Below are 18,020 nucleotides of genomic sequence, written 5' to 3'. Positions count from 1 at the left end.
AGGACATTTGGTTACTATATTCAGCACTTTCAGCCATCTCCTACTTAAAAATCCTGGACTATAGTCTAAATCTCTGTCTACACTATCAAACTTTATGTGACAAAAAAAAATGTGATGTGCCCATATATCGACATGATGATGTCATATCACAACCATGTTTTAGCATATCACTATCATATTTGGGCACCTTTTTTGTCAAACTATTTGATAGTTTTACTGCTTTTTTCTCTCACATTTATGTAACCCCATACACTTAATACCCCACTACATGAGTTGTGTGTTTCATTGATTACTACAAAACCACAACTCAACCAACTTGTCATCTACCAATGATCCCGATCCTCTCATGGGACGATTTTCAGTTTGAGATAAGGAAACGGTAGCCCCCTTGACGCAACGAATCAGTCATTCGGCCCGTTCAACCAATCTTAGTCACGGCTGAGTAACTAAGCAAAATGATTTAATTGGTTGGTTGCAGGTTGGCGTACGTGATGTATATTTTAAGATGGTTTAATACAAATGTTTAAATTGATTTCTTATTTTTATTGGATGACCTTTTCAGTACAAGACTTCTCCAAGAGTGATCATGATCCCCTACTCTTTTCAAATGCCAACTTCTTTATTGTACTGTATGTACCAACGGCTTTATGTCCTTTCCGAAGGACGAGACAATAAGAGTTTAAGTATCTTGTTTAATGAATAAGTAATATGGAAAACAGGTCTCAAACCCATACCGCTCAGAATCATGCTAGTCAGATATCAAGTACCATTTCTTATGCTATACCACTCTCTACTATAACTGTCATGTGACATGTCCCAGGGCAGCCAACATACTATGTGAGCTGTGTATACTATGCAAACTAATTACCATATCCCCAGGGTAGCTAAATATTAGAAGCAATCCAGTGGCGGTAAAAAAGAATCTTAACTGTCATGTGACATTCCCAGGGCAGCCAACATACTATGTGAGCTGTGTACACTATGCAAGCTAATTACCATATCCCCAGGGTAGCTAAATACTGGAAGCAATCCAGTGGTGGTAAAAAAGAATCTTAACTGTCATGTGACATTCCCAGGGCAGCCAACATACTATGTGAGCTGTGTATACTATACAAGCTAATTACCATATCCCCAGGGTAGCTAAATACTGGAAGCAATCCAGTGGTGGTAAAAAAGAATCTTAACTGTCATGTGACATTCCCAGGGCAGCCAACATACTATGTGAGCTGTGTATACTATACAAACTAATTACCATATCCCCAGGGTAGCTAAATACTGAAAGCAATCCAGTGGTGGTATAAGATAGAATTTTAACATTCCCAGGGTAGTCAACATACTAATGTGAGGTGGGCATGTCATGCAATGTAATTTGCATATCCCCAGGGTATGTAAACTTGGCAGATGTTAAGTAAATCATTTGCATATCCCATGATAGTTAAATACAGAAATGCCACATCACAGTAGCTAAATGTCACCAGACATTCCCAGGATATCAAAGTGACAATAAATTCTGAAAATAACCTAAACAGTATTAACCCATAGGTGATATGACATTAGGATGTACATGATTGCTCTTTTAAGTTGAATCCAAGGACAAATGTCACTAAGTCACCCTAGTCAAAGGTAGCTTAACTTGAGTGCCTGCCTGCCTCAGGTCTATGGTTCAATCCTGGATTGGCTCCAAACATGGTTTGATTGAAATGAATAGGAAAACGTTCATGAAGTCAAAATAACAGCATTGTATCTCATTGGAGAGAGTTCTTGGCTATGTTCCCTAGAACTTTAGTTAGTGGTTATAAACTTTTAGGTGTTATGATAGAAAAACATGTTTTGAATAAAATGAATAGGAAAACATTCATTAAGTCAAAATAATGGCACTGTAGCTAGGTGGTTACTTGAGTACCTGTCTTTGGTTCAATCCTGACTTAGCTCCAAACGTGTAGGTGTAATAAAGCATGATAGAAAAAACATGGTTTGAAATAAATTGGAAAACATAACGTTTAAAGTTAAAATAATGGCACTGTAGCCTGGTGGTTACTTGATTGCCTGCCTCACTCAGGGTTTTTGGTTCAATCCTGCTCTTGTTCAATATATCGACATGATAGGAAAAGCATGATTGCTATTCTGTGTCCAATTAATTTAATGAACGCCCATCGTGATATATGGCATCATCATGGTGGATATCACAATTACCTGCTTGTCTCAGGGTTGTGGGTTCAATCAAAACAAAATTCAATCATGCATGCTCTAACGTCAATAAAGATTGGAGACAGCATAAACGAATGCCTGCACCCACCATGACTCATTTCAATGATTTATGCATTTTTAATATCTTTTTGGCAAAAGCTAGTTGGCACTGTTAACCATAACAATTCCTAATAACAAGACCTACTACACACGAATAAACAAACAGGGGATTTATGTCATTGAAATACCATATTAGTCTACTTTTTTAGTTGAGCCAAAATTCTCCTACACATGAGAAAACATTAACGAGGTACACAGAACTTTAAGAAAGTAAAACATTCTTTATTGCTTCTTGTGTTTCATTTCCGTGTTTTAATACGATCAGTGTAAACCAACGTTATTTACGACATCCTTCAGTTTGGCTATTTATAGAGAATGTTGTATACAAAACATTAACCAGACAGGCCTACGTGATATCCAAGTGAATAAAACAATAAAGAGAGGGGAAATATTTTAAGTTGTAAATCAGTGTTCGTAACGACGAAACAATCCAAGCGACTGCTACGTAAATTAGGAGGCGAGATGAATGATAAGGGTAAATGTGAGTCGCGTATTAACGTAGGGGAATGAGTGATTAGGAGCCCATTGTAGTAAGCATCGGAAATTTGTGGTAGGGTGGCAAGTTCTTATTCACGCCGCCTTATCCTCCCTAGTATTTTCAAGCAGTTACTCATTTACAGATGAGTGGACCGGAATTTGTTCTTATTCGGGAATTGAACGAGAGTCTTTCTGTATGATAGTCAAGTGTCTACCACGGCACTCAGCTAATGCAACTCCTTCAAGTTGATTTGAGACAAAAAAGGTACATTATGGGAAGATGCTGTGTAAAGAATTACTGGTGTCAAAATAATCAATTCATATCTATATCAATAGCAATCATTATCAGTTATAAGAAAAAAAAACATACACACAAAAAACTACAGTACTACAAACCCTACCAAGTATTTCTCCAACGGTGCTGGCCCATCTAGCGCCCTCTCCCATCTATCATACTGTCTATGAGCAGCCTGTAACACAACAATAGACATGTACAGTGATGGATGGGTCTGGTTGCCTTATACAGTAGTAACATATGAAAAAAGAATTAAACTCTTAGGTACACCTTATACAAGTGTCAGGAGCAACACAATGGATGAGCTGGTTGAGTGATGTGGTATACATTCTGTAAAGTTCAGATCATTGAATTCTGAGAAATTGTAACCTACTGTATAAGTATAGTATAACATTTTTTAATCAATCAGTCAGTAGTCCATAAATCTTATACCTTACTACAAATATAAGAATTAAAGTTTTAAATTGACAGGAAAAACATTTGAAACTAAAGCTTTCCACTTGAGTGCAAATTATGCAGAAATATATAACAACATTGCAGGCCGCACAGTCGCCAAAACACGTACCTCTCGGAGTGATTCACCGGGGGATTTGCGCGCACCGACATGTGATCTCTGCTGCCCAATCAACTCAATCTTCCTAGTATCCTGTGAAGTGGCAAACATATTGTTAATCTAGTAAGCTGTGCAACATATGATTGATTCATATAAAATATCCCCCACAAAGACATAACATTAACATAAGATTACTGTATGGTTTAATAACTTTACCACCACTTGGAACGAAGCTTAGACATCAGAGTCGTTGACATTCATACTGTGATTATCCTTCATTTTTTACACATTCGATTAAATAAGTTACTGAAGTAAGAAATCCCTAGTATTAAGAGCTTTTCAGCTCAAAATCGTAACCTAGCAACGGATGCTACCTGTATCGCGGTTTGCATCTCTGTCTTTAGTTCGTGGAGTTCGTTAATCATGTCCCTGGCTTGCATGTCTGTTGTCACGTTTGGCTGAATTATTAATGGTGCTTGTTGTGATCTGAAAAAACAAAAAGTCAACTCAACAATAACATGACATAAAATAGAATTGCAATTGTCATTTTGTGATTGAATTTTTTTTTTGTCGTCACCCAACTGAAATGCAATTGATATGATAAATAATAAAAATAATATTCTGGATTTATAAAGCGTCTAATGTTGTGAAACCTCTAGCGCTGTACATATTATTACCCCGGTAATATTTTGATCAAACACGTATGGAAATATACAGGATGAACAGGAAAAGAATTCTAATTTGGATTCAGATTTTGAGAAAATGCATGAAACTGTCAAATTTACAATTCACCAAATTACTAAATCAACATTTTTAACCACAATGTATTATACTGTACTTAAATAAGGAAGAAATTTCTGAATTGTTTGAATATACTGTACTACAGGAGTACATGTACAGTATATGTTCTACCAACCAATGTTTAGTAAACCAATGTTGTTAGTTGTATCAGCTACTGTATATTATCTATTATTAATTATTAATTTGTCAAGGCAATCCCGCCACAAGATTTTCATCTTTTGGGATCCTGCCTTCGTCCATTTTTTCAATAATCTCTATCTGTCATTACTGTTTTTTTTTTTTTTTTGTCTTTTGGACGTAAATACATGTCTTTTGAACTGAATTGAAGCTATATGTAAAGAAGCCAGTGGTCCCTAGTTTTTAAGGACTGGTCCCTAGTTTTTTAAGGACTGGTTCTTAGTTTAGGGACCACAGCCTGCATTAGTGAAAAAAAACATTGTTCGACGACTGTAGTGAAAGGGCAACCGCTTGTAGAGTTTACATTAACTGTTTCTAATAGGTTAATTTGTTTCATACAGTTTACCATATCCTAACATAGGTAGGAAATTAAAAGTGAAAGATTGGGAAGAATTCATTAGTCATAAAAAAACAAAGTTAAGTGTGTGTACATCAGCACTTGCACCCAATGCTTGTGGATTGTATGTTTCCTTCCGGTTCAAAAATCATAAGGGAGGAGGTTAGGTGCTTGCTTGTTTTGAACTGCAACTGTTCAGTAATAGAGTTCCCTGGTGGATGGTTGTTTTTAATTAAACTGTTTACCAATAGCCGCCATTTTGAAAATCCAAAATGGCGGCTTTCCCCAGGCCAGATGAGTTGGAACTTTTTTTTGGTGGATATATAGACCTCATATGAAACAAATCAGTTGAGAAACACTTTGTTACTAATTATTTCCCAGGGAAAATGGAAAATGGGGATAATAATAGGGTTTCTTGGGGCAGATTATAAAGTTGCATGTGTCCAATATAGTTTCTCATAGATGCAGTAAATAAACTACAATAACACATCCGATTAATTGACTAGGTATGACTTTATATGGTAATATAATCTAATATATCACTTGTTTATTTTGGCTTTGCATGAGGGTGGGTGGTTGTTTTTTTATATGATATGATGGAAATAAAGATTTATTGATTATAAAAAAGATAATAGTTACGATAGCAAAATAATCATGTTATAAAACTTATTAAATTTTTAAAAAAGATATTATTATTAAATAGTGTTTGATCAAACTGTAAATCACGATTTTCTCTTTTCGGTTTTTACTGTGTTTATGAAATTTATAAAACAATTAAATTTATACATAAAAAAACATCACAATTCTTGTTCGTCATATTTCTGATTTTATAGTCTTCTTTTTTCTTTCTTTTATTCAATTTTTCACACTTCAAAAATAATACAAGTTATGTGAAACATTAAGGTAATCAAACTAATTTAAACAAAATATATAGAGAAACTTGTACAACAAAGAAGTGTGAAAGGAGGTCAAATAAGTATGATACTTTAAGCTTGACCCCCTAACAAGACTGCAGTTACGGTACATGACAAAAAACGGCACATGAAATATTGATATTTGCTGTACAAAATGCCTAGTAAAAATTAGAGAATAACAAATATCAGTAATAAATTTCAAAAACATTTGTTTGACAACAAGACATTAAGTTTGTTTGTTCGGACGGAAGTATAAAAATAAATTAAAGAAATAAATTGTTAAGAAACAAACAATATATCTGGCATACTACCAAACAATCACTTCTTGAAAACGTCTTAATTATGACTGTTTCCGACATTTTAAAAAGTTCAAGAACTGGCCATAAGTTATTTCAAACGTGTTGAATAAAATTGGCAAGAACAAGATTGTTGAAACATGAAATTACAAGATTTTAATTTGTGTAGATTAATTTAATTAATAAAAAAATGGATAGATTTTTTTTTTGCTTTTAAAGTGATAATAGTCTTCCTTAATATTACTGATTAAAAAATCTTATAAAAAGTTATTTGTTACTTGTATCAAGATTGAAAAATTTAAATTACAAGATTTTAATTCGTGTAGATTAATTTAATTAATAAAAGAAGGGAACATTTTTTTTTGCTTTAAAAGTGATAATAGCTTTCCTGATTATTGATTAAAAAATCTTACAAAAAGTTATTTGTTACTTGTATTATATAGAGATTGAAAAAAAAATTCTTTCCCTGAAACAAACAAAACTAAACAAATAAAAATCCTTATACAGTAGAACTGAACCTCCATTAAAGGGACACCTTCAAGACCCAAAAAGTGTCCCCTTTTTAGGGTTGTCCACTGAATAGGGGTTGGCCATAGTGTTGAATCATAATACAGTAGAACCCCTCCCCCCACTCCCCATTAAAAGTAGTCTTTGTGACTCGAAAAAGTGTCCCCTTATTAGGAATGTCCACTGAATAGAGCTGGTATAAATAGTGTTAAAACATATATCGCCCGTCATTCTTTTCACAGTGTCCCCTTAATAGAGGTGTCCCTGAATAGGGGTGTCCCAAAGGTTCTACAATATGGTCCAATTATAAATTGGCAAGAGCTTCTAAAATTTTGTAAGATATACACACTTTGAAGGTTGTCACCAGTATGACAATGTGTGTAATACGTGCATGTCCTGTACGCTAAAATTTAATTTTCTGCCTATTTATTGATAACGAAACGTGAGCAATTCAAGCGATTTTAAATTGCTTCCGTTTTAGCAATCTTTCATCACATTTTCACACTTCGTCTGTCAGATAAAATATAATTCAGTTGATAGTTGAATTTACAACTGTATGACTGTCATGAACATCTACATAAAGTGGAATCTCTCCTTTGGGATACCTCTATTCAGGGGACACTTTCCCATGAAGAAGAGATCCATGTTTTACACCAGGGCCAACCACAACTCTATGAAGTAGACACTTGTTAGGTCTTAAAGGTGTCCCCTTAATAGAGATTCTACGGTATTCTACATCAAATTTGATCAAACATTTATGGAAAAAGATTTTTGTATGAAAATTCCCTTTCTAAGAAATTTTTAAACTGATTAATATAAAGAGTTTTGTGATTTCTTGAAAGAAAAACTGAAATAACGTTCCGCAACTGAAAAGAATAACGTAAAGGAGGAAAAGCAAAAATAAGAAATTGATTAAATAAATTGTGTGTAGTAATGTGTATTAAGAGTGATTGAACTCAGAAATAGACAATATTACTAAATTCAGTTTTTCTAGAAATTAACCAATACCGTACATTAAAAGCAAAAATGTTTTATCTAAAAGATAATTTTAGATGATAAAAAGTAAAAGGGACAAACAGCAAATTTCAGATTAGGGTTATGATAAGAAAAATAGGATTTACAGTAATTCCCAGACAAGCTTTAAACACATGCAGTGAAATCTGGAACTCTCATTTGTGTAGTATTAAGATATATGATGGCTTTTCTTTAAAAAAAAAACAAACAAGTGAATCAACGAAATGTCAGTTTTGTTTCATTTCAGTCAACCAATCAAATCGTTGATTACATTTTCTAGTAATTGACTGGAAGGATGAATTTAATTTCTGGATTAGGTTGTCATTGGTTCAAAATCGAAAGTATAAGACATTCGTTTAAAAAAAAAACATACAAAGATTGTAATCGTAAAATTTATAGAAATGAAAATTGTAATTTTGACTTCCTTACATTTAATATAATGCACAGGAACTTTAATAAATAGATATTACTTGAAATGAGTATTGAAGTTGTATATGCACTGTAGTGTAAAACAAAACTACCAAGTTAAATTATGTAAAATGAAAACCAAAACATAATTTGGTAGAAACCTAATAGATACTAGAATAAGGAAAAAAAACAACCAAGATTAGAAAAAAAAAAGTTAGATGAAATAATATTTTAATATACATAATACAATCATTTTTTATTTTAATTATTTTATAGCATATTAAATATAAAATAAGATTAAAAATAAACATATTATGTATATTAAAATATGATTTCATCTAACATATTATTTTTGATTGTCTTATCAATATTCTGCAGTGGTAATGTATTACAGTATTATTTTGTATCTGCAAATTGATCCAAAAATCCATAACTTTCTGCAGTAACCCATTAATTGTTTACTGTTTAAAACCTGTAATGAAATTAACTTAACAAGCATTTATGTTTGAGGTTATCGCACACATTGTTTAAATGCAGTGACTGACTGATAACCATCTACTTTGAAACAAACTAAATGCATGTTATTGCAGTTCATACTGCAGTAACTGCAGTAAAAAAATTGGCATGATCCCTTATAGTGGCATATAGATTATCTAGGTAAATTATCTAGACACCTTGTGAAGACCACTCAAACAGCATTAAGCTCTATCAACACTATCAAACTTTATGTGATGTGCCCATATATGGACATGATGTCGTCATATCAGTACCATATTTGAGCATATCACTACCATATTTGGGAACATCACTTTTTTTTGTCAAACTAGTTTTATAGTGTAGACAGAGCTTTATACAATGATTTTGCAAGTTTGTAATACAACATCAAGAATGTGAAAGTGACATTTTTATTGAAAATGATGAAATCTGAACACGTAGAGTACTTTTCTTTAAGAATCAACAATTTAAGTGACGGACTGAAACACAAAGGAACCGCCAGAACAAAAATCTAATTCTAGCCTTGACACACGATTGACCAAGACAAGACAATAGTAGAGCTTTAACAACACTAATACGACATCCTAAATTCTTCCGTCTTGATTTTTATCAATCAACCACCTAATCCTACCATATATAGACAATGTCTGGCATTTAATGCCTCTTATATTCCTACTCCATGGCTATAAACACTAAAATGTAGATAAACACTATGTGTGCTGCATACAATGCAATGTAATGGTAAAGAATCAGACTGGCATGTGCAAAGTAGTGGGTTCAATACCTGTCTGTACCATCTGTTGAACCATCTGTTTAAAGGAAATATACTTTACTAACAATTTACCTTTCTTAAGCTCTGTCTACACTATCAAACTAGGTTGACAAAAAACTGTGATGTGCCCAAATATGGTAGTGATGTACCCAAATAAGGTAGTGATATGACATCATCATGTCCATATATGGGCATATCACATTTTTTTGTCATATAAAGTTTGATAGTGTAGACAGAGCTTTCGGCAATTACTTTAATACTCGCAATTTATCTTGTCCTTTGGATGGGACATAAAGCTGTTGGTATCACAAACTTTACATGAAATGCATGTGTGTGCAGTATTTGAAAAGGTATAGTTATTATCGCACTGTGGCTTTTGTGGGTTCGTTGAGGATACCTATTATTATACACAGTATAAAAAAAATATATTTAAAAAATCCTTGAACTTGGTGAATAAACCGCTTGACAATAATTGCTATAAATATGAAATACATTTTTTCAATTTAAATTCATAATTAATTGGCGTTTCAAATTATGGAATAAACCTCGCTTAAGATAACATAAACAAACTGCTGACTAAATTAGCAATGTTAAATAAATGAGACAAAAGTCTATCAATACTGATTGCACAAAATATTTTTGAATGTTTGCCCTTCCGAGAAACATTCTAACTCAGTCTCAATTTAAATATTTCATTTCATCAAATTATGAATGCCGATCCAAATTATTATTCATCGAAAGAAAGTTTAATTCAGTCCCAAAACTGCGCCGAGAAAATCGTGCAGAAATGAAGTCAAATTAAAAGACTAACGTTAGTGGAGACAGTGTGTCTAGCTTTTACTGCTAAATACCATCACTGTTACTGTTCATTTTGTGCCTTGTATCCCATAAGAAATGACGAGAGCAACAATGGTGCCGCGGGTAATTTGTTTCAGTAGGAACATGGGATGTTGATGAATGCTACAGAATAGCATTACTTCCGAGTATATTAGTGTTAAAGCCAATTATCATTATATTAGTATGATGACTGGAGCAGTGGTTCAAGTGCTAGTGTAAGCTTAGATTTCATGATGCTGTTTTACCAATACTACCCAGTCACAGTCTGCCCAACTATGGGAGGGAGGATGAGAGGGGCGGGAGGATGAGAGGGAGGATAGGAGGGAGGGGAGGATCGGAGGGAGGGGAGGATCGGAGGGAGGGAAGGGTGGGAGGGAGGAGGGAGGAGGAAGGGTGGAAGGGAGGGAGGATGAGATTATTATTACTGTATATTTATTTTTATAAACATTTTTTGCTCTACTCTTTTTGTTCATTATTCTTTATCATGATAAATTAATCAAACCAAGAAATACAAATTACATATGCAACTGTTCTGTAAATATAGGAACTAAATAACATTTTTCTTTCATAATTCAACATGACGAATAAAGAAAATAATTGGGAATTTGCCAAGGAAAATGTCTCAATCCTTGACATAGTAGACCAATACCTAGAAAAGTCAAAGAAGGGATTAAAATCTTAGGAATACTTCCTATGAAAAACTTCAAATATACTCAATGAAGAAAAAAATGGTAAGTAATTTTCAATACAGTACAACCTCTATAAAGCTCTGTCTACACTATCAAACTAGTTTGACAAAAAAAGTGTGATGTGCCCAAATATGGTAGTGATATGACATCATCATGTCCATATACAGGCACATCACATTTGTCACATAAAGTTTGCTAGTGTAGACAGAGCTTTAAGGGGATACCTTCGGAACCCCTCCTCCCAAAAAAGTGTTGCATGATCCTCAATAGAGGTTGTCCATAGTGTTAAAACATACTGCTCCCCAACACATGTTTCCCTGAATAGGGGAGTCCCCTGAATAGGGGTGTCCCATAGGAAAGTTTCCACTGTGCTGTACTTCTAGATATCATCCTAAAAGTGATTTTTAACTTGAAAAAATGGAAAATCGCCAAATATTATTGCTCATACATTTGAGTTTTTAACCAGGCTCTGCAATTGATATCCTACCCAGGATACTTCTATTTTAGTGTGGATGAATTATTAATATAGTCATAAAAAAAAAACATCTGGAGAAATGCTAAAGTATATAAACGCAGCCTTGGCATGGTTTAATGATGTAGCACATGACAAACAACATACTATTAACATCCTGTCTCGAAATCTATGACATATTATATTATAGTGTAGGCCTATTAGAAATTGCAACTTTTCTGCAAGCAGGTCTATGGACATACAAATATAGTTTTGATGTTCACACATGATCTGAAAGACCGACAATGGTCTGAAAGTCCTCTCATGGACTATGAGTATGAAGGGTACAAGCATCGCCTGAAATAATTGATTTCACCTGTAGAGCATAGGATCTTAGGCCTGTGTATTTGGACAAACTATGACCTTTTGGATCTGACAAGCAATGAAGCTTAACGGGAAATAAGCTATCCACACCAATTTCTTAATCAAATATGTTTGTAAATGTATACAGTATAACCCCTATTAAGGGACCCAACAATTAAGTGTCCACTGAATAGGGGTTGGCCATAGTGTTACAACATAATTCCTCATTTCATGGGAAAATGTTGTCATGACCTGAAGGCGCTTCTTTACTGTACTACTGTACATAACACCAAACAAAAAAATATGGTATTAATATTATAACTGATAAGATATCATTTCAAAACCTATAATAGGGATATTTTGATGACATAAGATAATATCGCAATATTAACGTTTTACTGAAAACAAAGATTAGTATAATGTCAGTAACCTGATATCATATTAATTACGAAAATATCTTCTTTCTCAGATTTGATACCTAGGTGTGTAATTATTATTAGAAGATTAAAATAATGTACGTCATAAGGTTGATATGATACCGGTATATTTTAGTAGCTATATCTGTTTATATAAAATACAGTTAAAGTGAATCAAAATGAATGTGAACTTTTCTAATGAAGGCTGATGGGCTTTCTAGGACTGCAGCTTCTGTCAATGATCTGGGGGGGGGGGGGGGATCTGATTGCTATTACCACGGAGAGGGATCACAATGTAATATGGCTGCATCATATGAGGCCAATCTGATACGCTAGTTTCAAGCCACGTTCCCTATTCAGTCACTCAACACAAGAACATATTCTTTTACCAAGAAATGTCCCAAGAAATTATTCGTTTTATTCGTATGCTTAAACTGAAGAAATTTCCAAGAAATTATTCATTTTATTGGCATTACAAATTTTACAAAAACTGTACTTAAAAAGATGTGCTGAATTAGGTGTTTTCCTAACATTTTAAGCCTTTATTTTTATATACTAAATAATATTTTTTAACAGAAATATGGCGGCCATTTTACGGAGTCTCCTCTATTGGCAAGACATTTTCTGGAATTAATAATTACAGTATTATTATTATACTTTAGTTTAAAAAGAATGATGTAATTGAATATCTTATTATGTTGAATGATGATGTCACGAATAATTATCTAGCTGGAATCATGAAGCATTATATTGTTAATAACATTATACAAAGATATTGGCAGATACAAAGCTTAGAGAGACATTGCTTCTAAAGCTCTGTCTACACTATCCTTTTTATGTGACAAACAAATGTGATGTGTCCATATATGGACATGATGATGTCATATCACTACTATATTTGGGCATTTCACTACCATATTTGGTAGTGATATGCCCAAAATATGGTAGTGACATGACATCATGTCCATATATGGCACAACACTTTTTTTATCACATAAAGTTTAATAGGGTTGACTGTTAGTGTTCTGTTAAAACATACACTATGCTAATTTCCCCTTGTTCGTTTAGGGAAGTGTCCACTTTTATAGGGACGTCCCCCAAATAGGTGTCCCAAAGGATGGTTCTACTATATAATTAATTTTCTAGATAAAAAAAACCCACATGTATTCGGAGATAGCTTTTCTATTTTTTATATCTTTTATAACATTTGTTTAATTGTAGATACTCAGTCTGGTAACTAGTGATTTCCTGTGCTAGACTGGCCACAAGAGAATACACAGTAATAGTAGCCCGTCAATCACTAATGTCATCAAATTTGTCCAAAAAAAAAAAACATATCAAAATTATTCTATTGAATATGTCAAAAGGCTATTATACATTTACTGAAGTAACGCTACTGCGTTTACTGCAGTAGATGTTAACAATAGTTATACTTACTGTAGAACCCCTTTTCAAAAATGTACATCACCATTATATTATATAGATTGGATCTCTATCCTCAAAGGCGAGTAAATGAGGGCAATTTAAACAAATGGGCCAATAATTGAGAAAAACTTTCATGATCATAAACTATTAATCAGAACATATAAAGCATGCATAATAATTTACATAACAAATTTGCATATTAACAAATAAGTAATACTGTATGTTTATACATCTGCAGTAAACAATTATTTTCTGCATCAGTCCTATTTTCACAAATATTATTGATTGTTCAATATAAAAAATATAAAATATATACATGCATATATTATATATGTAAATTAAAATTTGAATATTCAATTTATACGGGTGTTTCAAGAATGACAATCAATGGAATTCATAACACAATTCTATGTAAGTGATTTATATATTGTCCATAGATACATGAAAGTACACGAAAGGAGTTAATTTTGAACTCTGAAACTTGTATGCGGTCATTTCGGGGAAATTTTTAATATGGTATTTGTCTTTGACGTCATGGCCTTCAAAACCTATTGAGTTATAAAATCACTTACTTTCCTTTTCAGAAATTAAATCCTTAAAATAAAATTCTTTTTTTTGGGTATATAACAGCTGAAGGGATATTATGAAATACCTGACATATTGGGGTGATGTCACCTAACCCCAAGTTCAATTTTGACCAATGACCAGTGGTTGGAATGATGACACTGATAAAAGAGTGATAATGAGATAATACATAGATATTATGTTGTGTTTGATAAAGTAACACAACATGGTTCACAAGCAAATTATGTCCAGCAGTGTAAACAAATAAGAATTGGTCTTTTGAATGAACAAACAAACTTTGAATGGGTCATACACACTTTTCATAGCCTTATATGGATCAACCTCAGCCCCCCTCCTCAAGTATAAATGCTGTCCTATCCAATACTCACGATCAAAGTTCCATAACATTTCACAAGATTGTGATGGGTATTTGAACTATCATCAGTGGGCATAGACAGTAATAGATATTTTGTTTTTGCTTCAAACTCTAAATGAGGCTAATGCTATACAGTGCCCAGAACTGAATTACAAAATAAATAGGCTAATTTACTGCCAACAGGTGGTATCGAGATGATATCATATAAATGAGGACCAACCTTAAATTGCACTTAAAATGATTGCCTAATTTGTAACATATCAAGACGGACTGCAGCAGTTGTACATCAAAGATTTTGAAAGGAGAATTAAAGTAAGGAAACAGGACAGAGCATTAAGTTATCCTTATTAATTATACTGTGTCCATTAAGTAAGAATAAAGTGACTGTTTTCAATAAGTGCTCACTTTGAATAAGTAAGAGTTTATCTCATTCTGAAAAAAAAAAAACAAATTTAGAAAACAAATGCTTAGACAACAAATAAATTATAATCCAAATTGTTATATGCCAATTTTTTAAGTACTTGTTTTGAATAAGTCATTGTCTTAAATAAGTTCTGAATAAGTTCTAAATAATATAAGTGTTTATGTCAATTTTCAATTTATATGATCATTCCAAATAAGTGCTTGTTTTAAGTCTTTACTTGTCTTAATTAATTAAATTCTGATTCTGAATAAGTAATAATCCAGATATTTGTGCTCATTTTCATTTCTGTGATTATTTTGAATAAGTCTCTGTCTTAAATAAGTGCTAATTCTAAATAAGTGTTTATAATCATAATATTGGTTTTCATGCAAAATATATGAGTATTTGCAAATAAGTTTTGGATTAAATATATTCTGTTATAATCCAAATATAGTCATGGTCATTTTCAATTATGTGATTACGAATAAGTGTTATTTGAATAAGTAAGTCTTAAGTTTTAATCCAAATACTTGTGTTTAAAATGATAATTTCAATTTTATGTCATTATTTCGAATAAGTTCTTGTTTTAAATAGGGTTGGTCTTCAATAAGTGTTAATTTCCATTTTTAATAATAGTCTGTGTTATAGTACATCTACAATAAGAAATTACGCCTTTTTGTGTCAACAAGGTCAACTGTATAAAATGTTAAAACATATTTTACGTATCATCAATAAATTCTCCTGTGTTTAGTCTGATTAATACGAAACATTTAAATGTATTAATTCAACATTGATATATATGTGTATTTAATCACACACCCTAACATTATAACCATGAAACATAATATGAACATCCTTTGAAATGATGTCATACTTATATAAGTTTAACATAACATTATTATGTAATTCAGTAAGATCTGAATTTGGTTATCTACAGTAGTAAGCCAGTATCAATAATCTCATATAAGTCATACTAAGTTAGGAACATGTTAAAATGCAAGCAGCTGGAAATAGAGTTAGGGTGTGCGGTTTACGCAAAGCTCTAACCAATGAAGTTTCATTTTACTCATAATTTTAAGTGACAAAATAAAATCAGCTAGAAAGGAAATGAGAGTTGTATGTTTGGCTTAAGCATAAAGATAAACCATATACTGTATAACATGTTTTAGGATGTTTAATTAATTAAGAAATCCCCATTAAACCTAGAGGTTAATGTATTTATATAGCACATTCTACAATGTCGTCTCAATGCGCTGTGGTATTAGATGTTACATTTTCAACTACATGCTTCTTCCCTAAGGGTCACATCATGTCAGTGCTGCCAACTACGGCGCTAATTTGACTGTCCATGACAGTGGCTGTGCAAGCTAGTACACCGGCGTAACCCCCTACTCGTCTCAAATGTACTAGGTTCTTTGAGTGCACACAAGCATTTTGTGTACACTGGACCTACGGTTTATAGTTCTTATCCGAGAAGACTCTACCTCTACCACCAGAACCATGGAGCAGGTGACCTCAAACCCATACCGTATGGATTTATACGGTTCCACTGACTTAACCGCTCAGGCACTCGCTGTAATCGTGTGGAAATGTAATGTGCATATTTGGTTTGCCATTACTACTATTTGAGATTAATAGCCATGTTTACCAAATTTACACACAGACCATATGCTGCTGAACATCCTTGAGTAATCAGTGGTTCACAAAAACCAAACACCACCACCACTAATTTCTGCGTGAACTGCGGCATTATTTTCATAATTTAAAAAAAAATAAAATCCTTTGAAAGTCGTACCAGGGTCAACTTAGGTCTCCAAAGCCCCAGTAAATCCAAAGGACTTCGACTAAAAAATTTTTTTTTGGAAGTTTTGTAACCCTTAAGAAAAAAGGGAAAAAAAAAATTTTAATCTTAAGGTAAATCTGTTTCGCAAGTAAGGCATAATACGTAATCGATTGGAAATAGTGGCTTGCCTAGCCGGTTCACACCCCATCAACAACCTAGCTTTAACATCCTGATCTTGTGAATCATGACTAGGGGAAAAACAGAGAAGCTATAAGAAATACCGCAATTACCATGACAAGGTGCATTTGGCTTTAAATAAGTTACAAACTCCAGAATAACGTGCTGACAGAACAAAGAAAGCACATGGTTGTTACCGTGTTCGACCACGTTGTTATGAATCAGTATTTCCTCTCAATCTGGAGTTTTTTTTTCGTAAATGAATTGGACTCGTGATTTAGCAATCTGCTTGTCACTCAAAATTTTAGTCGAGTTAGTTTCGTTTTCGCAAGCAAAGTTTCCAAAGTAGGAAATCTATTCTTGTTTTTATATTAATATTACTTCAAGACAAAACAAAGTGTCCTCTTAATAGGTGTTGGCTGTAGTTTTACAGTACTTCCACTTGTTTGTAATGTTAAAAGTTTCCCCTTAATTGAGGTTTCTCCTGAAGCACTACTACATTGCAGCATATTCAGAGCATCAATAATATTTCTATTCAATACTCGTATGCGAAATTTTTAAATTTTACCAAGAAATTAGTCATTTTATTGCGAATAACAATAGGAACTCTGGTTTATGTTGTTCTGTTCTGTTTTAAGTTATTATTTTATATACTACTATTACTACAATATAATATTTCAGAACAAAATTTAGGCCTGCCCTGTGCACATCGCTGTCTTCTGGTTGACCCTCTAGTAGTTTATAGTATATCTATGGTATATTCTTTAAAATACAATTTGAATTGAGAAATTTTGTAGAAGTAGAATTTTGTTTTTATACTTTATACTAAGTACATTGAGAACAAATGTGTAAGTAATTCTCAGGTGGGACTTCAACCCACGACCTCAAGATCACTAGCCTGGTGCTCTAGACCACTGAATTTACAACCTTTTCTTCTAGAGATGGCAATTTCATAAAACTATTTGTTTTTAAATAATTCATTTGACTTTGATATTTAAATGATGAAGCAAAAAATGATCTACGGTAGTTTAAAACATGTCCCTGACAAAGTAGTGACTGTCCACAAAATACTGCAAGATTAGGACAAACACGAGTACCAAAGGGAACGCGGTGAAGGAAGGTCGTCTCTTCTTCTTTAATAATTCTATCTTATCTCGGCAATCCACATGCGTTTTCCTTCCAA

The 18,020-nt window shown here is 33.0% G+C and overlaps 1 protein-coding gene across 2 annotated transcripts in view; it reads right to left on the bottom strand.

The window, feature by feature from the left end:
* LOC144852201 (protein TALPID3-like) overlaps nucleotides 1-18,020 on the bottom strand; it is a 56,283-nt gene that overhangs the window by 13,794 nt on the left and 24,469 nt on the right. For both annotated transcript variants that reach the window (XM_078709954.1, XM_078709955.1), the window contains exons 9-11: nucleotides 4,007-4,118; nucleotides 3,645-3,725; nucleotides 3,186-3,254 (exon numbers count right to left, since the gene is read on the bottom strand). In XM_078709954.1, coding sequence (XP_078566080.1) covers nucleotides 3,186-3,254; nucleotides 3,645-3,725; nucleotides 4,007-4,118 — 262 coding nt within the window. The remainder of the gene's footprint in view (nucleotides 1-3,185; nucleotides 3,255-3,644; nucleotides 3,726-4,006; nucleotides 4,119-18,020) is intronic.

This window comes from Antedon bifida, chromosome 9, assembly GCF_963402885.1.
Source record: "Antedon bifida chromosome 9, ecAntBifi1.1, whole genome shotgun sequence".
Lineage (NCBI taxonomy): Eukaryota > Metazoa > Echinodermata > Crinoidea > Comatulida > Antedonidae > Antedon > Antedon bifida.
This window is presented reverse-complemented; position numbering and strand designations above follow the sequence as displayed.